The sequence below is a fragment of the Hipposideros armiger genome, unplaced genomic scaffold (genome assembly GCF_001890085.2).
Source record: "Hipposideros armiger isolate ML-2016 unplaced genomic scaffold, ASM189008v1 scaffold_286, whole genome shotgun sequence".
NCBI lineage: Eukaryota > Metazoa > Chordata > Mammalia > Chiroptera > Hipposideridae > Hipposideros > Hipposideros armiger.
In genome coordinates, this window is record NW_017731636.1 from 133,288 (window position 1) to 157,989 (window position 24,702).

Consider the following 24,702-nt stretch of genomic DNA (forward strand, 5'->3'; position numbering starts at 1 on the left):
GTGTTCATGGATTGGAAGAAGCAACAGAGTTAAAATGGCCATATTACACAAAGCAATATACAGATTTAATGCAATCCCCATCAAAATCCCAATGGCATTTTTTATAGAAGTAGAACAAAAAATCATCAATTTTGTATGGAACTTCAAAAGACCCCGAATAGCCAAAGCAATCTTAAGAAAAAAGAACTAGGCTGGAGATGTCACACTCCCTTACTTCAGCTTGTACAACAGGGCAACAATAATCAAAACAGTATAGTATTGGCAGAAAAACAGACACACTGACCGATGGAATAGAATTGAGAACCCAGAAATAAACCCACATAAATATGGACAGATAATTTTTGACAAAGAAGCCAAAAACATACAATGGAGAAAACACAGCCACTTCAATAAATGGTGCTGGAAAAGCTGAAAAGCCACATGCAAAAGAACGAAATCAGACTGCTATCTGTCTCTGTGTATCAAAATTAACTCAAAATGAATCAAAGACATAATAAACATAAGACCTGAAACAATAAACTGCATAGAAGAAAAACGTAGGTACTAAACTTATGGATCTTGTGTTCCAAGAGGATTTTATAAAGTCAAATTATAAAATTGTTGGAGAGGCTGTGGAGAGAAAGGAACCCTTATATACTGTTAGTGGGAATACAGATTCATGCAGCCGCTATGAAAGGCAGTGTGGAGGGTCCTCAAAAAATTAAAAATAGAATTACCATGTGACCCAGCAATCCCTCTCCTGGGTATCTACTGAAAAAAATATGAAAATTGTCTATAAAGATATATGTGCTCTGATGTTCACTGCAGCTTAATTTACCATGGCCAAGCCATGGAAACAACCAAAGTGTCCTTGGATAGATGTTTGGATAAAGAAGTTGTGGTATATATCCACAATGGGATACTATTGTGCCATAAGAAAAGATGAAATAGTGCCATTTGCGACAAAATGGATAGATCTTGAGATTATTATGCTAAGTGAAATAAGTAAGATAGAAAAAAGTCGAGAACCATATGATTTCACCAATATGTGGTATATAAAACTGAAAACAACAAAGGAACAAGACAAACAAATGAAGAAACAAACACTCAGACACAGACAATAGTTTAGTGGTTACCAGAAGGTAAGGGAGGAGGGGAGTGGTAGATGAAGGTAAGAAGGATCAAATATATTGTGATGGAGGGAGAACTGACTCTGGGTGGTGAACACACAATGTGATATATTGATGATGTATTACAGAATTGTACACTTGAAACCTATGTAAATTTACTAACAATTGTCACCCCAATAAACTTAATTAAAAAAACAAAGGATCCTGAATAGCCACAGCAATCTTGAGAACAAAGAATGAAATTCGAGGTATCATGCTACCTGATATCAATTTATGCTACAACTCTACAGTGATCATAACAGCATGATATTGGCATAAAAGCAGATACATAGATCAGTGGAACAGAATAGAGGGACCAGAAATAAATCCATGCCTGTATGGTCAGTTAATCTATGACAAAGGAGGCAAGAATGTATCATTGGGTAAAGACAGTCTCTTCAATAAATGGTGTGTGGAAAACTGGACAGATAAATGAAAATAATGAAACTGGATCACTTTATTACACCATGTACAAGAATAAACTCAAAATGGTTTAAAGACTTAAATGTAAGACCTGAAGCCATAAAACTCCTAGCTAGAAGAAAACGTAGGCAGTAAAGTCTCTGACTTTGTTCTTAGTAATATATATTTTTAGACTATTTCCTTAGGCAAGGGAAACAAAAGTAAAAATAAACAAACGAGACTACATCAAACTAAAATGTTTTGGACAGCAAAGGAAACCATCAACAAAACAAAAAGATAACCTACTGAATGGGAGAAGATATTTGCCAATGACATTTGATAAGTATTAATATCCAAAATTGTAAAGTACTCACACAACTCAATACCAGAAAAACCAAACAATCAAATTAAAAAATGGGCATAGTACCTGAATAGACATTTCTCCAAAGAGGACATACCGATGACCAATAAACATATGAAACGATGCTCGTCTGTAATCATCGGAGAAATGCAAAGTAAAACCACAATGAGATATCACCTTACACCTGTCAAAATGGATATCATCAATAAATCAACAAACATCAAGTGCTGGCAAGGATGTGGAGAAAATGCGACTTTCATGCACTGTTGCTTGGATTGTAAATTGGTTCAGCCACTATGGAAAAGAGTGTGGAGGTTCCTTGAAAAATTAAAAATAGAACTACCTTTGACCCAGAAATTCCACTTCTGGGTATTTATCTGAAGAAATCCAAAACACTAATTTGAAAAAACACATGTCCTCCTTGTTTATTGCAGCGTTATTTACAATAGCCAAGGTATGGAAGCAACCTAAGTGCTTATCAGTAGACAATTGGATAAAGAAGACGTGGTACATATATACAATGGAATATTAGTCATGAAAAAGAATGAAATGTTACCATTTGCAAGAACTGATGGACTTATAGGTTATTTTGCTAAGTGAAATAAGCCAGAGAAAGACAAATACCGAGTGATCTCATATAAATGAACAAACAAAATAGACACAGACTCATAGATACAGGGAGAGGGGTTGGGCGGCTGGGTGAAACAAAAAGATATACATAAACTTTATGTTAATTCTGAAAACAGTTTCTAAACAATATTTTTAACAGCAGCAGTTTTAGTAGAATAATTTATACACGGCCTTGCCTGTAATATTTTTTTAATAGAGACCTATTGAGAAGCAGTGTGGGGAGGCAGAAAGAATGTGGGATTCGTAATGTTACAAACCAGAGTTCAAATCCCAGCTCTGCCATTTGATAGCTCTGTGAGTTTGAGTTCCAGGACCTCGTCCGGCATCCACATCCAGCCTGCATTCCACTATGACAGTGTCAATAATAATGATGGGATATTTGTTGCAGAATAAATATATAACCTCACCAGAAAATTCTTGAAGAGTACAGCATTGTTATAAGTGGTCTAAGTTATAAGTACAAATTGACTTCAACATACATTTGTTGAGTGTCTGCCTACCAGGTCCTGTGCTAGACAAGTGAAGTGACTCGCAGCTTCTTTCATAAAGCTCCTGTATTTGCAGAGGGGATCAATAGCTAGAGATCAATTAGTATAACAATAATTAGAATAGTCATAAAATATATTTAAGTTCATTGGGAGTACAGATGGGAGAAATAGTTCTGTTGGGACAGAGAGAGAAGAGAAAATATGTCAGTCAGGATCCTAATCGCAACCATGGAAACCAGCTCTGGCTGTCATAAGCAAAGAGGGAATTCATGGAGGGGCTGCTGGGGGCTCACTGATGGACATGAGGCTGAAGAGGCAGGCTTAGGGAATGGCCTGGAAGCAAGGAAGCCTCAGGCAGGCCTTGGTTCTGAATCCCTACCAGCCTGGTCCTTATTGTACTGCTGTTCAATATAGTTGTATAGCAATATAGTTGTTGCTATCACTGTAGTTTCTGGCAATCCCTCCATGCTGTGTGATTTACTCAGAGTTCAGATTCATGGGACGGTGACTGTCGGAGTCCCAGCGGGGTGCCTGCCCCAATGAGAACGCACATATCTGCCCCCTTGCCCCAAGGCTCCAAGGTGGGATTTTAGAAGGTGCTGAAGGAAGGGTTGATTTTTGGCTAGGACAAAGAACAATAGAGCATGTGTGCGGGCCCTTTAAGAATATTCCAGGCTGGCAGGCAGGGTATAGAAAAAGAGGAATTTCTGGCAAAGAACAGTAGGAGCCAAAAGCAAATGCCATGGAAACTGCTGTGTCTGTGGAAGAGGGAGCGTGGCAGTGTGGAATGGGCAGTATTTTCTAGGTGGGTGAGACAAGGTCTAAGAAAAGTATTACTTTAGTTTCTCACCTCCATTATCCCCAGAGGTAGTGTAGGCAGGGATTATCAATGGACCCACAGAGTTGGAGCAGACTTTTGAGTGGCTCCCAGGACCCCGAAGGCCATCAGGATGACTGCCGCCATCTTTTGCAGTTCGGCCTCTAGGCAATGTCATGGGAGCTGACCTGGAGCCCAGTCAGTCCCATGCTGGCTCCAGGGCAGCTGTTCCATTTTCTTGATGTTATTATTTTTGCCTAGGTCGTAGCTGCCGACAGTGGATGTAGGGCAGTGCTGCACAGAGCCTGTGATCCCTCTGGTAGGCGGGAAGCATAGTCAACCTGCCTGCTGACACAGCTACAGGTTCAGGGTGTGACCTGGGCCCTAGGCCATGTGCTCCCAGGTAGTTGCAGGCTGCTTCTGACTCTTTCACCTCATGGCATTCTAGAATATGCCTGTATCCCATTAGCCCACCTGGCTGTCAGGTTTGAGGTTCACATCAGGTTGGGAAGAATTTGCTGTGGAAGCTGTTGGGTATTTTAGAGCCTCACGCTCACCTTGGCTGGCTCTGTTCAGCTTGTGTCTTTCCCTCTGACCTGGAGCTGGGGCTGTAGATCAGACCATGTTCTCTGCTAGGAGCCAAGTTCAGTCACAGGTCATGTTTAAGCCGCGTTTCTGAACTCTTAATTATTTGTAGCCGCGGTGAGAAGCAGCAGGAAGCTGAGTGGAATCCTGGCTCTTTTCTCCCTCCTGCTCTCTCTCTCTTTTCAGCCTGCAGATTTCAATACACGGGTAAGCTCGCTTTGTCCCACTCTTGCTTATTTCAAGTGTCATGTTGTTACCCTGCCCAGAAAGACAGCCCCTGCCTCACAGGCAGGGATTGTATTCTCCATCATTACTTTTTAAAAGGTGTTCAGCTAGAAAATTGCATATTATTTCCTCTGTAAAGGTTTCTCCTTGCTGCCTTTGTGTAGCATACAGCTGTCATAACCACAGTTGATATTTTGTGTGCCTGCGTTTGCAAGTGCATGGTGCGGGAAGATAATCAGGCCATCCTCTTGGGCAGCAGCCTTCCAGTTTGGCTTTTATGAACTGGATTTAAAAAATAAATAAATTAGATCATATCACTCTCCTTCTTAAAACTCTCCAGTGGTTTTCCACTGCTCACAGGAGACAGTGTACAGTCCTTGGGTTGGCCTGTCAGGCCCCGCACAGTCAGCCTCTGCCTGGCTTTCTTGCCATCTTCTCTGCTTCTCCCTCTCCTTTCATCTGTTTGTTGTTTGTTTATTCTGTTCTCTGCGTGCATGGAAATATGTTGTGCTTGTTCCCATGTAAGGGCCTTCACATTTGTTGTGTCCTCTCTGCTGGGAACCAGCTTCCTGGGATCTTGGTGGGTCCTCCTTCTTGTCATTTGGCTCCCAGCTCAGATATCACCTCCTCGGAGGGCCTTTGTGTAGTCACCCGCTGTTACTGGTCCTCACGCTACCTCTCTGGGCTGTCACGCTGTTCTCGTAGCCCCTCATCACTGTCCAGTATCTTTTGCACTCATTAGTTTGTATTCATCTATCCATCCCCTAATTCACTGCAGTACTCCTTGCTCCAATAATAGTCTGGCTACCTGAGCATCCAGGATATTTTGTGATTGACTGAACAAATGAGTGAAATAGCAACAGCAGGGACATGTGTACAGGGAGAAGCAAAGACTGTAGCAGGGACTGTGAAGATGCTGAGGGGGATGGGCCCACTAATACCACCCTTGGGTGCTCTGCTCCAGGGAGCCGTGCTCTCACTGAGGACAGCCGCTTCAGGGTGTGGCCACTGGACTCAGTTTCCTCTCCACAGGTAGCAGCTTCCATCCACATTTGCTTAATGCTCCATTTTCCATTTTTTCATATGGAAGTCAAATGGTTTTTGTGTAAAAATTATGGTTTTGTAAATGCTGGTGACTGATTCAATCAAAACCCTAACCAAACCCAAGCCACCACACAGACCAAACAAGAGGATCATGTGGTTCGTGGGCCACTAGCTTGACTTTCCTTTGTTCCTGATTCATCCTTTCATCCATTCTGCAAAAGCGTAGTTCAGAGCTTCAGAAACGGAGATGAAAGTTCCCTGTCCTCAGGGGGTTCAAGGTCAATGGGAGGGACAGATAAGCAGCCTAGCACAATGTAGAATGATAGTACTATGACAGAGGGCGCCTGGCCAGCCTGCTTTTCCATAGGAGATGGGGCTATCACTTGGGGCTTTCACCATGTAGGAGGTCCCATGTGATTCATTGTTACTCTGTGTTAATCTGGGGTTCCTCCTGCCCACACCCTCTCTGCTGCCCCACCACTAAAGGGAACTGGGCACCCGAGTGGATATGTGTAATTTCCAACCCCTTATCATTCCTGTGCCTCAGAACTCAATTAGAAACTGCAGAGGTGATATCCTGGCTTCTTAAGATGGTCTTGCTTGGAAAATTACACTGGGTAGGACTTTATTACTCTGGGCTATGAGGTCTATTACTTTAAAATTTTAGCTCTACCATGTACTGATTGTGTAGCTCTGGGTGACTTAATTACTCTGTGCTGCATTTTTCTTGCCTTTTAAGTGGGTTAATAATAGTTCTCCGCCCCACTGGGCTGTTCTGTAAATTAGAGGAGCACTTAGATAATTATTTATTAACTGTTAATAAATGGTCACTGCTACTTTCATTGACTTGTCCCTGTTTGTTTTACAAGACTGCTGATCCTTGTTTCCATTATAACCAAAATTATACTTTTTGCCCAGTATCTAGGTGTTGTTCCTCATTACTCAATGCACGTTTCCTAAGAGTCACTGATGCCTCACAGAAATCTTTGATAAGAGAAAGGAAGGCAGCAGAGAACGTGGATCAAATGTGTCAGAGTTAACCAGCACTGAGCATTTTCCATTGTCTCCTTCCCTGTGGTCTTGTTCTTTTCTTACGGACTAGGGGGGGAACAGCAGGTCTCGGCTGCCTTAGAGGCCATCTGTCCTGTGATCCCTCACACCTGAAGCCTCTGTTCTCTTGTCTTCTGGATGTGGGCACTGTGTCCACACTATGGATGGGGGTCTCAGCACTGCAGCCCGTGGGTGGAACCTGGGAAGGAAGCAGCATGAGCAGGCACAAGCCTTCTGAATGAGCACATTTTCATTTCCCTGGTAATAAAAGGAAATGGGGGCTGCATACAGAGCCTATGATATTTCAGCAGATGGTCTTGTAATAGAATGTTTCTTCAAAGATTTCTGTGAGGCATCAGTGACTCTTAGAAAATGTGCACCGAGTAATGAGGAATAAAAATGTGGCCTTGAGCACTCCCTCTCAACAGTACATTGCTGAGTTGCCCTCTCTTCCTTGGTACAGTAGATGGATTTGGAAATTTAGGAAGGTAATCATAGAGAAGTGGCCTCTCCTGATTTCTCTATGGACTTAACCCTAACCCTAATCCTACTCTAAGGAGCTGGGACTTGGTCTTGCGGTCAACAGCCCCACACAGCTCTGACCCTCCCCACTCTTCCCCTGGGCTCTGGCCTGGACAGTACCCATTTGATAGTCAGTGATGGAATGCCTGAAGTTCTGCATTCCTGTGATAAGCTGCAACCTACCTCCTGAACTGCGCTGACCCCATGGAACAGTGTGCACCTGTCTAAGCTGGGCAAAACAGGGCTGGATTCTTTGGGGATAATTTCTCCTTCAGGTCCACAGCAGACACACCCAGGCACTCCCAGGACCCCTACATCAGGGCAACATAGCAGCAAACTCTTGTGGCAACCCTATGAGGAAACCTGGGTTCAGAGACACCAAGCATCCAGTGTCCTTATGGCAAATAATTGTTAGAGCCAGAATCTGAACCTAAGCTCTTAGTTGTCACAGTGTACTATCTTCTTAATGATTAGCATGTCCTTTCTCCCCACATCAACTTCCCAATAATATCATTCATTTTATTCTTTGCGAAATATTTCCTGTGTGGCCCTAGGGATAAGGCGGCAAGCACAACCATGCCCCTGACCTCCAGGAACTTACAGTCTAGAAGGGCAGGCTGGTAAACCAACCAGCAAATACACAATTTGTTGTTTTAGAATGCATCTCTGTGTACACACAAGTTCATACACAGTGCAAGTTTGTATCTGGCAATACTCAGCAGTTTATGTAAGCATATCCATGTGCTAAAAATACCATGTTCAATGTGTGAATATATCTATCTGTGTACAGATGACACATGAGTACAGGGTGCACTATGTCACCTGTGTTCACAATCGAGGTGGATATAGTTTCCCATTTACAGGCCAGACACCTGGGGTAGTCATTGTATTTCCCTGCCTCCATGTCTGTATTTATTAGGCAATCTTCTGTGCGACGCTTTGTTCCCACCCCGCCAACCTCTGTGCACCATCTTCTCTAATCTGGATTACTGCATTGGCCTTCTAACTGGTCTCCCAACCTCAAGTCTTTTTTTTTTTTTTTTAACATTTTGATAACTTTGTTTCAGTATAATTGGTGTCCTTTGTAATCCTATGTATTTTTAACATATATTGATATATAATTCATATACCATAGAATCACCCATTTACCTTTTTCACCAAGGTGAAGGGGTTAAGAAATAAAAATTGGTAGTTACGAAATAGTCACGGGGATGTAAAGTACAGCATAGGAAATATAGTCAATAATAGTGCAACAACTATATTTAGTGTCAAATGGGTACTAGACTTAAAAAAATCACCCATTTAAAGTATACAATTCACTGGATTTTAGTATTTTTGCGGCATTGCAATCATCACCACAAATCTAAGCTTAGAACATTTTCATCACCCCAGAAAGAAACCCGGCACTCCTTAGTAGTCAGTCCACATTCTCCCCTCCCACAGCCCTTGGAAACCACTGATCTGCTTTTTAATCTCTATGGATTATTTTATATTCTGGATATTATATATAAGTGGAATCATATAACATGTGGCCTTTTGTGTCTGGCTTCTTTTACTCAGCATAATGTTTTCAAGGTTCATCCATGTTGTAGCATGTATCAGTGCTTCGATCATTTTTATGCCTGAATACATTCCATTGTGTGAATTTATCACTTTTTTTTACCCAGATGAACATTTAGAGGCTAGGTATGGGGGAAATGGGAAATGACTGCTAATGGACACAGAGTTTCTTTTGGGGGTGATGAAAATGTTCTGGAATTAGATGGTGGTAATGGTTGTACAACCTAGTGAATATACTAAAAACCACCGAAGTATAGATTTTAAAAGGGTGTGTTTTATGGTATGTGAATTATATATCAATAGAAAAATCCAATAACATTTTTTAAAATGAAGACATCTGTGACAGTTGCTGTAGATAGACATATTAAAGAGGGGGACATATAGCTGTAATGAGGGAAAGTAAACACTGATATTTGCCTATGTGAGAGGGAAGTTGACATATAGCATCTCAGAGCATCTTGGAATCAGTTCAAGGGCAGAGATTATCTCAGATCATCTCAAGGTTGTATTTGTCGTTGAGATTTGCCTTTTTACCTTAAACATCTGCTACGCTTTATGGTTATGAGTAGGTATATTTTCTTTTCTGATTGAATGTTTACCAATAAACTTTAATTTATTATTATGGTAATAATTCTTGGCTTCCATTTATTTTTTAAAAACTACAATGTTGCAGATACTGCCTGCATTCAAAGCTTTATGTGCATAATCTCATTTAACTTTACAACCTCATGAAATATAGGTGGTTTTAATCTCCCCATTGTACAGATTAGCAAACTGAGGTATAAATTCTGACTGGACCAAGGTCACTAGAAAAGTGGCAGATCTAATATTCAAAGCTAGTCTTTTTCTAACTCTAAAGCTTGCTGTGTTAAACCACTACTGTATCATCTTTTAAAATTAGAGTACATTATTATTAATTTAAAGGAAGGGTTGTGTGGAACATAATTTAGACCCATCATAGATCTTGCAGGGTCTTTGAAATGTCATTATAACCATCATTTATCTTTCTGTAGGTGTGATCTAGTGCCTTGTTACTTAAAGTAACATTATGTAGGAGCTTGTTAGAAATGTGTAATCTCAGGCTCATCCCAGAACTATAGGTCAGAATCTGTATTTTATCAAAATCCCAGGTGATTCAAATGTGCTTTAAACATTTGAGAAGCACTGTTATAATACATGCTTTTAGAGGCATCCAGTTTGATGGTCAACCAGTAATTTTACATTATCAAAACACATTCAGGAAGGGATGACATGGTCCTAAAATGTGAGGTTGATGAATTGGGAGTTGGGAAACCTCTGTTCCTAGTCCTACATCTGCATGACCTTGAGCAAGTCACTTAACATGAGTCTTATTTTATTCATACATGAACTGAGAAATCTTTCTGATTGTCCCATTCCTTAAAAATACAATAAATAAAAAGCATGTAAGGCCATTAACTTACCTCTCAGATATCTCATTAGCTATGTTACATGTCTTTTTAATGTAGAACTTTCATTCTTCTAATTTTGAAATTTCCATTATTATTTTTTCATAACCTGTGAGTTATTTAGGAAGGCATATTACCAAGCCCATTTTTAATCATCGTTTCAATTATTGATTTGTAATTTAATTATATTTTCATCAGAGAACATTTGTATATGATATTGATACATTTAAATTTGTTTGTTTATTTTTGTAAGTGTAACTTAAAAGAGTGATCGATTTTTTGCAAATGTCCCACTTAACTCAAAAAAGAATGTAAATACTCCTTTTGGCAGTAGAGATTCTAGAAATATGTTTATTAGATCAATCTTGTTGATTTTATTATTCAAATCTTCTAAATCATTATTAACTTTTTTCCTGCAGTCTTAGGAGAAATGCATTCAGTATTTCACCAATAATTATGATATCTATAGGTTTTCTGTCCATGGACTTCATCAAGTTAAGGAAATTTCCTTCTGTTACTGGAATTAGTGTTTTTTTGTTTTTTGTTTTTTTTCATAAATGGGTGTTGTATTTTGTCAAATGCTTTTCCTGCATCTATTTGAAATGATCATATAATTTTCCTCGTTTCATTTGTTAATGTGATGGGTATCTTGATTGATACTTATATGTTAAAGCAACCTTGGACTCCTGGCATTTGATCCTGGGGTGTTATCTGTTTTACATATTGATAGAATTGATTTGCTGGTTTTTTTAAAGGATTTTTACATCTTTTTTTTCTTTGAGTGATATGGGTTTGTACATTTCTTGTAATGCCCATGTCATATTTACTATTATAATTATAATAGACTCATAAAATGAGTTGGAAAGTGTTCCTTCCTCCTCTATTTGCTGAAAGAGTTTGCATAGAAATGGTATGATTTCTTCTTTAGGTATTTGATAGAGTTAATCAGTGAAGCCATATGGACGTGAAATTCTTTAGGGTAAGGTTTTTTGTTTTGTTTGCTTTGGATTGTTTTGTAAAACAAGGAAAATTACGTATTTTAAAACATTGTAGTTATACAGTTTGTATATTTCTATTATAGCATTCATCATATTGTATTTATTGGTTATTTTGTCAAACTTCTTGGCTCTGTGGGTTTATACTTTTTAACACATATGGGAATTTTTCATTCATGGTTTTTCACATATTCAAATACTTTCCCACTACCATCTCCCTTCCCCAGGAATCCAATTACATATATTTACCAGTTGAAAATTGTTCCACAGGTCACTGAGGTGGCATTCACATTTTCAGCCTTTCATTTCAAATATTTTACTTTTCATCTCTCAAAATTCTATTTGTTTTTTTGTGATAGCTGTCATTTCTCTCATTATGTTCACATTTTTCTTTAAATCCTTGAACATATTTATATAGCTATTTTAAAGTTCTCATCTGCAAATTCCAACATCCCTGCCATTTCCAAGCCTCTTTTAGGACTAATTTTCCTGCTGGTTAGGAGTCATGGATTATTTAGTAATATGTTTAATTTCTGAACATTTGAGGATTTTCTAGGTGTTCTACTGTTATTAATGTCTAATTTAATACTTTTGTGGTCATAGAAGACACTTACTTGATTTCATCTGTTAACATTTCTTGTAACCCAGGATATAGTCTGTCTCGTGACTATTTCATGTTCGCTTAGGAAGAATGTATATTCTGCAGTTGTTAGTGTTCTGGAAATGTCAGTTAGGTCATGTTGGATGATAATATTGTTCATATCCTACATATCCTTGTTGATTTTTTTTGGTTTTTTTGGTCTAGTTGCTCAGTCAATATTTTGAGAAAGAGAGGTTAAAGTTTTCAAGTAAGATTGTGGATTTGTTTAAATTCTTTTCTAGTTTGTCAAATTTGCTTTATGTATTTGGGAATTTTGTTATTAGGTACATACAAATTTAGAATTGTTATTTCTTATTGAATAATTGTGTCTTTTATGATTATGAACTGCCGCTCTTTATATCTGGTAATATTTTTGTTTTGAATTCTCCTTTTTCTTATATTAATATATCTATGCCAGTTTTCTTACACTTAGTGTTCACACAATATATCTTTATCCTTTTTTAAATTAAAAAAAATTTTTTTAAAGATTTTTATTGGGGAATTGGGGGATGGGAACAGTTCTGGGGAATTGAGGAAAGGGGAACAGACAAGTTGCTGTCCTTTTGTTCTTCAGTCTAGTTGTGGAGGATGTTGCTTCACTGGCCTAAGTTGGCACCATCATTGCGCTCTTCCCGGGTGAGGCATATCAGTCACTGGCTTCTGGACAGCCACTCACGGCAGCTGCTGGCTGCTCACATTGGCTGCTGGCTACACACAGTAGCCCGTGGCAACCCACTGCAGCAGGGGCTGCAACCTACGCCATCGCCAGCGACTCACGGCAGCCCAGTTCCAGGTTGAGCTGTTGTTCAGCATCTTAGCTGTAGAGGGCAGTGTCACTGCCCTCATATGTGGGATCTGAACCAGGGCCCTCTGGCGTCCCAAGCCAGCTCTTAACCATTGCGCTGCTCGGCCGGCCCTTTTTCCTTTTTTTAAAAAAAACCTCTTTATGTCTTTATATTTAAAACATATTTCTTATCAATAATATACAGTTAGAGTTTTGCCGTTTCATTGGGGTGTATGGTAGGCAAAATAACTGCCCCTCCCCCCAAAGATGTCCACATCCTAATTCCCAGAAATTGTGAATATGTTCTTCTACATGGTAAAAGGGACTTTGCAGATGTGACTAAGTTAAGCATATGTAACGGTGATAGTATCCTGTATTATCCAGGTGGGTCCAATGTAATCTTAAGCGTCCTTATTAGGAAAAGAGGGAGATGGAATATCAGAGGAGAGATGATGATGGTAACAGAGGTTTGGGTGGTGTGGGGCCAAGAGCCAAGAAATGCAGGCAGCCTCTAGAAGCTGAAACAGGCAAGGGAACAGATTAGATTCTTTAGTATCCAGAAGGATACAGCCCTGCCAATATCATGATTTTAGCCAAATAAGATCTATTTGACACTTTTGACCTCTATGACTGTAAGAGAATAAATTTGCGCTGTTTTAAGCCATTAAGTTTTTGGTTATTTCTTACAATAGCAATAGGAAACTAATACAGGCAGTTAAGTCTGTTTATGTTTAATGTCATTATTGATATGATTGGATTTAAATCTATCATCTTGTTATTTACGAGGTATGATAAAAAAATACGGTGAATGCTGCTCTGAGTGCCATCCAATGGAAAGGCAGGAATCTTCAATATGGGAAGCAGGACGTTGAACCTTAGCAACAGTGTGTGACAAGTTTCAACTTGTTCCGTGCAGTCAGTCTGGTATAAGTTACAGTTGAGAGAAGGTGTGTTTTAAAGTGTGCTGTAAATCATCCTCCATCGTGGCAACACTCTGTGCCACACATCAGTTCTGGTACAGCAGTTTCTGTCAAATAAAACATTATGGTGTGTCCTCATCCACCTTATTCACCAGATCTCGCAACGTGGGACTTTTGACTCTTCCCCAAAGTCAAAATGACCATGATGGGTTAACGTTTTGAATCGGTTCAGGACATTGAAGCAACCACGACAGCGCAACTAAAGACACTCATGAAAGAGGACTTCCAGAACTGCTTCAGAAAGTGGCAAGAGTGATGGGATAAGTGTTTTCGAAGTGAGGGGGATTAATGGCGATGTGTCTTTTACTGTAATAAGTTTTTTAAAATTTAAACATTCACCGTATTATTTGATCACACCTTGTAATTTCTGTTTGTTTCATCTGTTCTTTGTTCCTCTGTTGCTACTTTCTTGCAGGTTTTTTTGAGGGGGAGAGGGTTGAGATGGATCAATATATTTTAGAATTCTATTTTCTCTCCTCTATTGACTTTTTATTTGTACCTTTTTTGTCATTTTTTTAGTGATTGCTCTAGAAATTACTTTTAAAAAACTAATGACAGTCTGTTTAAAAAAAATCACATTACTTCAGGAATTATTTAAGAACTTTACAAAAGCATCCTGCTTGGAAATTTTCTGAGTTTCTCAGATCTGTTATTTGTTGTCTTTAATTAATTTTGGAAAATTCTTATCATTTACCTGTTCATCCTTTGCCTCATTTTTTTCTTCTCCAATTAAATGTATGCTATATATTTTTATATTGTCCTATAGATCTTGGGTGTCCTGTTCTATTTTATTTTTCATGCTTTGTTTCTTTGTGTTTTAATTTAAATAATTTCTAATGATTTGTTTTCAAATTGATTCTTTGCTTTGTCCAGTCTGCTAATAAACCCATGATTTCATACCGTACCATGCTAGAAATTTATTTCTAGCATTTCTGTTTGGTTCTATTTTATCATTTTGGGAGGTGTCAGTGAAAATGGTGAAATAAGGACCTCTGAAAAACCTCTCTTTCATAAAAACAATGAAAATAATAGTCAGAATTTATTTGTTTGTTTGCTTATTTATTTATTTATTTATTTAGAACTCTGAACATTACTAAGCAGTAATCTGAAAAACCATCAGCCTCAATTATTGTAAAGACCAGCAGCCTGGCAATCACTGGACAGGGCAGAAAAGGACTGGAGTCACTCAAAGCTCCATTCCTATAGAGTTGTCAGTATTTTTCCTATCTTCTGGTTCTGTGAAGACCCCACTTGCAAGGCTGTCTTTATTTGACATGACTCAGATGTTGTCCATTGGAAACAGCCTTTTCCCACGGGTCTTTTGTCAGAATAATCAGAGGTCATTGTTGAGCATCACAGCTGCCTGAGGAGGTAGATAACAATTTGGACAAACAAGAGGGTAACCCAAAAGCTTAAAAAGAAAAGCTAGAGAATGAGATGTCTATAGAAAGCTTTGAAAAGCTCTGACATATTCCTGGGAATTTAGAATGCCACATATATGAGTAGGGCTGCGTGCAAGGAGATATCAAAGAGAGTCACACCTAGGCATATCATAAACTGTAAAGGCCAAGTCAAAGAAGGAATTTTGAAAGCAGCAAGAGAAAAGTAACTTATTACACAAAAGGGACCCCCCATAAATCAACAGCTGATTTCTTATCATAAATAATGGAGGCCAGTGGGCTGGCCGAGTGGCGCGATGGTTAAGAGCTGGCTTGGGACACCAGAGGACCCCGGTTCGGATCCCACATATGAGGGCCAGTGACACTGCCCTCTACAGCTAAGATGCTGAACAACAGCTCAACCTGGAGCTGGGCTGCCGTGAGTCGCCGGCGACAGCATAGGCTGCAGCTCCTGCTGCAGTGGGTTGCCATGGGCTACCGTGTGTAGCCAGCAGCCAGCGTGAGCAGCCAGCAGGCCCCATGAGCAGCTGTTCAGAAGCCAGCGGCTGATCTGCCTCACCCGGGAAGAGCGCAATGATAGTGCCAACTTAGGCCAGTGAAGCAACGTCCTCCACAACTAGACTGAAGAACAAAACGACAGCAACTTGCCTGTTCCCCTTCCCCCAATTCCCCAATAAAAAAATCTTTAAAAAAAAAAAAAATGGAGGCCAGGTAGTGTTCATCTACCTGTGGATACACATGGTATCTTCCGTTTTCTTACTAGATTTTTTTAACATATTAATCAGAGTTATTTTAAAGTCCCTATGTGTTAATTTTAACATCTGTGCCATTGCTACATCTGGTTCTATTGAGTATTTTTTCTTTAGGGTAGGTCAATACTTTTTTGTTTTTGTATGTGTGTTTTAAAATCTGTGTTTGAATGCTCAGCCTTTTTTGTAAACAAAATAGTAAACATTGCAGTCTGTGTTTACCAGTGAAGGGTTTTCTTTTGTTTTGTAAGGCCATTAGTATGGGGGATTGGGTCTCTTCTAAGTGGAATATAATTGGATTTTCTTTTTCTTTCTTTTATCCAAAGTGATTATCTTTTTACTTTTAAGGGTGAGATCAATTGACTCACATTTTGTATTAGTTACCTGTTGCTAAATAACAGATTACAAAGTTTAGTGGTTTAAAACAATCAGCGTGTATTTTCTCACAGTTTCTGTAGGTCGGGGTTGTCGGTCTGGCTTGGCTAGTGCCTTGTGGTGCCGTCCGGCTATGGTCTCATCTAAGGACTCAGCTCAGGGAGGCCCCGCTTCCATGTTCCCTCATGTGGCAGGATTTAGTTCCTTACTGGCTCAGTTCCTTACCATGCAGGTGTCTCCATCAGTGTGAGCAAGCAAAAGAGAGCGAGGGACAGAGTGTGAGCAAGACAGAAATCGCTATCTTTGGCAATTAGAAAGTGACATCCTATCACTTTTGCCATATTCCGCGCCTCAGAAGTTCCTCACAAGGCTCAGCTCATATTCAAGGGGAGGGCATCACACAACAGCATGAGTATCAGGAGGAGGATCAAGGGGGTCCATCTTACGTGGCCCTGTACTTGGCCTACCACATATTTATTGTGCTAACTGGTATACTAATTCCTATCATTTTAGCAGGTATTTTCTGCTTCCATCCTGTCTCCTCCTCCTCCCCTCGTTTTCTTCCAACCTCCCCATCTTTCTCCTCATGCCCACCTCTTGCTGTCTTCCCCCCACCTCATCTTCATCTTCATCCTGCCCACTCTCCCCTTCTTCTCATTCGCCTTCTGCTGTAACATCTGTCCCCCTCCTCCTTCCTCTCTTCTCCTTCCCTTCTCTTCTTCTCCACTTTCTTTTCCTCTGCTATCCCTGCGATGCTATTCTTCTGAAATAATCAGTCAAGACTCCTCTTTCATACTTTTTATCTTTGTCTTCCATTGCAACATTCTGGCTGAAATCTCTGTACTATATTTCAGTTTGCTAATTTCTCTCTTACTGCCCTCAGCTTAGGGTTTGTCCTATCCATTTTTCATTTTGAAGGAATTTAAATTTATAACATTTACCTGTTTTGGGGTTTGCCTGTTCCAAGTTTATAATTTCTTCTTTTTTAATCAGAAATCATTCATTCACATATCTTTTGAACACCTAAAATATATATTTTGCAGATCTTTTATCAGTGGGAAATTTGAACGCTGGCTGAATATTTGATGATGTTAAAAAATTAATGTTATTATTATTATTTTGGTGTGCAATGGTAGTATTCTATTTAGGAAAATAAAAGTTCATATCTTTTAGAGAAATATTGGGTTGTCGGAAAAGTCACGATGCACTTTTACAACGAAAAACATAGAAAAATATATCATGACTTTTCCGACAACCCAATAGATTGAAGTAGGTACAGATGAAATGATCTGTTGTAAGAAATTTGGGGGTAGGGAGAAGGTGGGCGGTATACGTGAAACAAGATTTCCTTTAGTTTGTAATTTTTGGAGCTTAGTGATGGCTATCTGGGGTTTTATTATATTCTGTCTTGTGTTTAAATTTTTGCATAATAAAAAATTTTAAAAATTTTTCATTATAATGTCCCATAAAATAAATGTAATCTAGAGTGAACTCATATTCCAGTTGCTGATTTTATTGGTAGTCCTTCTAAGCATTACATTTCTGCACATATCTGAGATTAGTTTGTAGACTTGTTTTGAGTAGAAATTTTGATATTTGCCTTGTTTTCCTTTGCTTTGTTTCATTCTCTCATTTTCTTTTCTCCATGTGCAGCATTTTTGTGGTTGCCTACACCTGCACCCAAGTGCAGGACCAGGTGTGAGTGTGGCCTTCGGAGGCCTTTCTCCATGGTGGTTCTGGTGGTGCTGTGGAGCTGGGACCTGAGCCAGGAGCGTCTGGTCCATTTGTGTGGGCTGCAGCCATGGCCTCTGGGCTGAACGTAGGTTTAAGCAAACTGAAAAGCATGCCCTACATGGGAGTCTTGAGGAATTTTTTATCAGCTTCCTATTCTAGGGGAGCCCTAGGCTCTGGGTGGCAAACCTGGCTCCAGTTCCCCGCCTCTGTGGAGCAGGGTTTGTTCCAGTTGCCTCTTTCGGCTTTGGCCTCATGCATTTCTATTTTGTTGGTTCATTTTATCTTGTTTTTGAGCCTGGCCATGTCTTTCTGGTGTTGTGTTCTTTTTTTTTTTATCTGCCCTTGTTATGTGTTTGGAGCAGAGTAGATGCATCAGAGTGTGAACTGATGGTGCTCTCTTGACTGGATAACTAAAATAACTAAAGGTCCCTTGCAATACCCCATTCAAAGACTGTAATCCGCTGAGCAGATCTTCATAATGGTGATATTTTACCTTTGTATTGGAAACAACATAGTTTATTCAGTATTTTTTCCGCAGAAGACTGTTTTGGAAATCTCCTTAGAGAAAATAACAACCTGCTATCCCACAAGTTATTCTGTCTGTGGTCTCTCCAGCACATACCTCTTCTGAAATTATCTGATTTATCTGCTCATACATTTGTCTCACCCACTGGGATCTAAGCTCCATGGGAGAAGAAACTCTCTCTTTTCTCTTTTGTGTCCCCAGCCCCTTTACGATAGTGTCTGTCACATGGTAGACAATTACTGAATCAGTCACTGAAACCTCTCTGTTCCTCCCTGATTTCATGGTCATGTTGAGCGATTCCTGCTGCACGGCCTTTTGTGAGTGCTGGGAAGCAGATACTGGACTGCAGCAGCTATGTGGAGTGACCAGTGTTGTCTGATGTCAGCCTTCATTCACAAAAATCAAATCATCAAGTGCCTGCTCTGGTCCAAGCACTGACATCCAGCTGTTTGTATCGCATTCTCTGTATCAGACCAGCGTCTGATTGCACCAGGGGTGTTAACGGTTAAGTGCTGGCTGCTGAGGACCCAGCACCCATTAGCCGTACTCTCATTCCTGGGCCATGCCTCAGCATCATGCTTTGAAGAATCCTGCGAGAAATCCCCTGCATTCAGTCTCACTGTTTGTATTTAGCTTTTTTGAAGTATTGGCATTCCACAGGCATTCCAGAAGCCTTCTTGGCATTTTTAGATATTCTGCAGCTGCCTCCGGGAGAGCCAAGTTACTACCCTTTTCCCGTTCTACAGGTAAGGAGAAAATATACACGAAAAGGCTAGCAGCTTGCTCAAGTTTATATGCCACTCAGTGGTCGAGCTGGTGTTAGAACTCGGCTCTCAGCCTATTGCCAAGCCCTTGCTGGCCTGGCATTTTCCTGGGAGCAGTGTGGTCCTCTAAACCCAAGCCTTTCCTCAGGCACTGTTGTGTGGTCGACTCCTCATTACCCCTCCCTTCCACATCCTGTTGGGGCTTCAGGAAGATTTCATGCCAAGGGTGGTAGCACTGCCAAGGAAATAAGCTTTCAAAAATACAGATGTATTTTTTGTACTACATGGTGTTTTCGAATAGTTCAAGCCCATGGGCTGATACCATAGTGTTGTTTGAAGGGATAAGCACAGAACTCAAGAGTCACACTGACTTAGGTTCATGGTCTACCTCAGTCATTGACTAGCTTTGTGCTGTTGGGGGTCATGAGAATTGACACAAGGAGCTCTCTCAGCCCTTAGCAGAGGGTAGACGGTGAGCAGATGGCATTATTCCTGCTACAAACACCAAGCCTATTCTCTGAAGTTCTCAGACTCCACTTTGCCATGATGCAGGTGTTTCAGCAGTGACCACTGTGATGGCCTGCAGTGGCCATGCCCCTGTCTGTGGGGTTTTTTTTAACCGCTACACAGTTCCGTGAGGTACTTCCATTCCACATATGTATTATACCTGACAGGAAATTATTTGAGGTCACCCAGCTAGTTAAGGGTGGGGTGGGTTCAGCCCCAGGTCTACTGGTTCCACGTTGCTTGTCCTCGCTAGCCATGTCACTCAGCCTAAGTGTGATGGTGAGAGAGGGTCCTCAGTCATGTGCGCCAACAGTTCTGTTCATTCTCCATCAGCTGGATGAGGGAGCAGCTGTACCCTCCAGCTCTAGGATCCTGGGGTTCTGATAATGCTCACCTTTCAGATTCCTGACCCCTGAGGAAGGGAGTTGGCCTCACCAAAAGAAGGGCATTTTGGCATCCTTGCCTTTTACAGCTCAGAGTGTGTCAGTGGCTTGGTGTGGTGCCATGTATGAGGACTCCATGGCCAGAGAACAGCTCTGGTCCTCCTGGACTGTGTGGCCTCGAGGTAGTGCAGCTCCTCAGCGAGGCCCTGCATCTGCAGAGATTCAAACCCATCCTCCACCCTCGTAGCTCTGAGCTTTGGGATGATCACTTAGCCCCTCTGTTCCTTCATCTATAATGGGGGGTCGTAATCCTACCTACGTTTTGGAGAGATTGTACAGATCAAGTGAAAGATTCAGTGGGAACCACTTGGACCAGTACTTGGCACACAGTGAGCATTCAGTAAATGTTAGTGCTTGTCATCTGTGAAATGTTTGTAGCAATGACCTACCTAGAAGGCTGTGGTGAATGTTAAACACAGGATATGTAAGCAATCTGGCATAGCATCGGTTTTCAATTCATTATCACTATTCTTCTCATTATTAATGTCACTGTGAGCAGAAATCATCGTGGGTTTCTCCCTGCAGCCCCAGCCCCGCCCCACTGCTCCTAGCTAACATGGGCTTTGTTTTCTTCCAACTAGGCCAGGGAGCTGGAGAGCCAAGAGGCAGAGCTGAGACGCTGTGACACCTTCTATAAAGAGCAACTGGGGCACATTGAGAAGAAGGTAAGGCTGGGGCTTGGCTGCCTTTTGGGGGGCCAGGTCCTAAAGACGCTATTGAGGAGAGAGGAGCCCACAGCCCGTCACCCTGCGGACACACCCTCCTGTACTCTGCAGGAAACACCCCTAAACTTTCAAAAAGTTGCAATCACAGAGATAATTGGTTTTTAATTGGCCCGCCTTTTGTTGAATGTGGCTGGCTCTGTTATTGTTCAAATTTAGAAAAAAATCATTTCACGACAGGGCGGTGCTGAGACCTAGTCTACCTTTCTCACTTTTGTAGTTAAGCTGCACTGGATAAAAATAATAATAGCGTGAAGCCTTGCTATACAAATATATTAAAGTTGTATTATTGATTTTCTTCTGGGAGTCAGAGAGATCAAAGTGCAACAGGCTACACACCCTACTTTTCGAAGGATAAGCCTTTGAAACGAATGAGATTCAGAGACACATCATCTTTCCTTTTTCTTAAGCCAACAACAATTCTTGAAAATTCATTTGTTAACTTGCCTACTTTTAGGGGAGGGTTGATTTGTTGATCATCACAGATTTTCCCAAGAAATGGCTTAAAACTTGGGAGGGGATGGTTAGGAGGGCTTACAATAAAGGTGTTTTCCTCCTGCCTGAGACAGCATGCCAAGCAGCCCGAGCCATCAGTTTATTGCAGGAAATCTCCAAGAATCATTTGTCATGGTTTAGAGCTTTGAAATTGACAGTATGCTTGAGGGGCTTGATTTTCATAGGGGTTTTCTCCTGTGGCGTGCCACACCAGAGCCTAGCAGAAACGTGGATTTCTAGATTTCCAGGCAGTAGGGACAGGAGGGAGGTTCCTTCCTGCTCCTTGGACACCCCTTCCTGTCCACCCTCTTTGGGGTGTCTAAGAGATGTCCAGAAGTGTGATGTGAACAAAAAGTACTGATGGTGAGAGCCTGTGGTCCCAGGGTTGGCGGGGTACCCCAAGCTGTCTACAGAGGTGGCCCTTAACAAGCAAATATTCCCTGGAACAGCCTCCTGCCCAGATTTGACTATAGCTGTAATGACAAAAATTCTGACTTGAGATCCTATAAAAGGGTAAAAAAATTCCACCGGCCATAGCTCTAAATAATCACAATTGCCCATATGTTCATAAGCACAGATTTCGTTTTATTACGTGTGCAATTTTGCGGCCTCCTGCTGTGCTCCTCTTGCATCTTCTTTGCGTTTGGCTCCTAGAAGCCTGTGTGCCTGTGTCTGTTTGGGGTGGAAGGGAAGTAGCCTCACAGCATTTTTTTCTCCCCTAAAATCTGTTTTCCCCTTGTCACCCTCCTTTCTCATCTCTACTTTGGTTCTCCTTCTAAAACCAGTTCTCGGCTTTGCTGTAGGAAAGGACATTCTCACAGATGAGCCTTTCTGGTCTTCTCCACTCATCATAATGTGAAGCCCAAACTCCTTGTATATGCAAATGTACGCTTTTTTTTTTTTTTAGCTGAGCCATCCTGCCACCTGTTGGCAGCTCAGTGGCTGCTCAGCTCGGGCCGGGAATTGAACCACTGTTGCTCAGAGCGCGCACTCTTGAGCGAGCTCTTAACCAACTGAGCCACTCGGCCGGCCCTTGGCTTTTTTTAAAAAATTTTTTTTATTTAAATGATATTTACCTACATGATTGTGAACAGTTACTGAATGCTTCCTAAAGGAGGTGAAAAAGATCTCCTTTCTGATTCTTAAACACTAGCATTTTGCTGGTGATAATACAAAGAAGAAAAGTACCTCCAACATCCCAAGAACTGGAGTTTGGCGAGGGGGGTCGGGAGTGGAGGGAAGCTGGAGAAAGGGGATCAAGGAGGCACAATCGAAGGCTTAATTGTCTCAGTTGTGAAAAAAGTTTTCCATTTTCTCCATGGGTAATTTTATTCCTGTAATGTCCGGGAGGATGGAAACACAGCACCTGACAATCTCTTTTATTAGCTGTTGCTTTTATATAATTCTGCTTTCATTTGTTGAGTACTCTCAGACCTTGACATTTCAGCTTCTGTACACACAGCTTCAGGGTCTTCCAATCATTAAGCTCCTTTTCTTTTCTCTCTCTATCTCTCTCTCTCTTTCTTTCTTTCTTTCTTTCTTTTTTTGTTTCCCTTTCCTTTTAAGTTTAGAAATTGATGGTGGAAAACTGTTCAGGGGGAAACTTGGAGCAGATGCTGAATCATCCTTGACCACCCAAAATAGGTGGGTGTTTGGTCATGGGTGAGAAAAGTTTGGGATAGGGGAGGCACAGGCCTAGGCTCTTAGGAGGCACCTTGGTGTGTCTGCAGGCCTCTAGGCTGGAACCCTGCTGCCCTTTTGCCTGTAGAATACCAGCCTGGAGTGCTGGCCCATTGTGCTTGCCAGGTAGGGAAAGCCTGCACAGAGTCCAGACTCGTTTTCGAGGGGGAGGAGACTTCTTGACCCTTTTGTGCTGCAGTATTTATTCCCTGGATGATTATTCTTGAGTGCGGAAATCATGTTTTGTAGGGCTCCTGTGCTTTATAATCTTTCTGAGTAATTGTTCCTCACGCCCACACTGCAAGAAGTGAGTGAGGAGTGTTTTCCGTTTCACCACAGAGAGCAGTGAGCTGCTGGGGGCACAGGGGCCTTGTGAGGGTCTTATGGCATCTGGAAGCATACCCCAGACACGGTGTTCACACACAAGCGGTGAAGCAGAGGGCAGTGCTGGTTAACGATAGATCTGGGCCCTCATGCAGCCCTGTACCACTGCGCTCTGCAGCTCCCATACCTCCTCACATCTCAGTTTCTTCATCAGTAAAGTGGAGACACTAATGCCTCCTTCAGGGAGTTGATGGGGGCGTTAGGCGTGGTAATATCTGCAAAAGGGTTTGTGGACACTAGGTGCCCAGTGAGGACTGGCTCCACTCTCAAGTGTGCAGTGGTATTGGGGATTGTTTCAAGTCAGAATGCTTTAGGTTTGGATTTAATGGATGTGTGTGCATGCACACACATGTGTATATGTGCTGAGATGGATTTTATCTTCAATGATGGCTCATTCTCCAGGACGGCTTTCCTCAGATGACTGCAATGGCACCCATTGGTCATTCAGTATACAGAGGTAGAACAGGGCTCTGTGAAAAGCAGTGTGGGACCATGTGCTGCTGCTCATAACAGGGTGTTTCTCACATGCCTGAGAGTGTTAGAGAACAAGGCCATTTTCATTTCCATATGTTGGGCATACAGCCCAGGAGGGTGAAGCTCTCTACTACCTGTGAACCTCTTGCATCTTAACTGATCTCCCAGAGCCTTTGCTCAGCTGCCACTTTGTGATTTTCTGTAGGAAACCAAAGAACTAGGAGTGAGTTCTGTCCATACCACACCTGGATTCAGCTATCACGAGGCTAAGTGTGACTTGTGCCCCTTTAGAACCAGCACATTTATTATCTTCAAGCAGAAACCTTGATGCTTAATGTCTCTGAACTAGACCTTGACAGCTGTTAAGCTGACCATTCCTCCTGCCTTCAGCCACGGGGCCAAATAGGGTGGGGCGATAAGCGAACTTTGGAGTCTAGCAGACCTCAGTCCTAGTTCTGCCTCAATGATTTAACAGCCTGTGACTCTGAGCAATTCGTTTAAATTCCATAGCTTCAGTTTCCTTATCTTTGAAACTGAATTTTAAGACTAACCTGCTAATTATTTGGGGGATGAATGTTCATTTGTGTAAAAGTACCTGAGATAGAAGCATTCAGTTCTGTCTCATGTTATTTCCATCCTCTTTCCCCTTCTTTAATAAATGCATAACCATTTATTTTATTTTATTTATTTATTTTAATTGGGGAATTGGGGGGATGGGAACAGTGCTGGGGAATTGGGGAAGGGGAACAGACAAGTTGCTGTCGTTTTGTTCTTCAGTCTAGTTGTGGAGG

General features: G+C 41.3%; 1 protein-coding gene across 1 annotated transcript in view; it reads left to right on the plus strand.

Annotated features, from left to right (window-relative positions):
- CHCHD6 (coiled-coil-helix-coiled-coil-helix domain containing 6) overlaps nt 1–24,702 on the plus strand; it is a 314,058-nt gene that overhangs the window by 127,789 nt on the left and 161,567 nt on the right. The window contains exon 5 of the mRNA XM_019658655.1: nt 20,738–20,821. Within this exon, the coding sequence (XP_019514200.1) occupies nt 20,738–20,821 (84 nt within the window). The remainder of the gene's footprint in view (nt 1–20,737; nt 20,822–24,702) is intronic.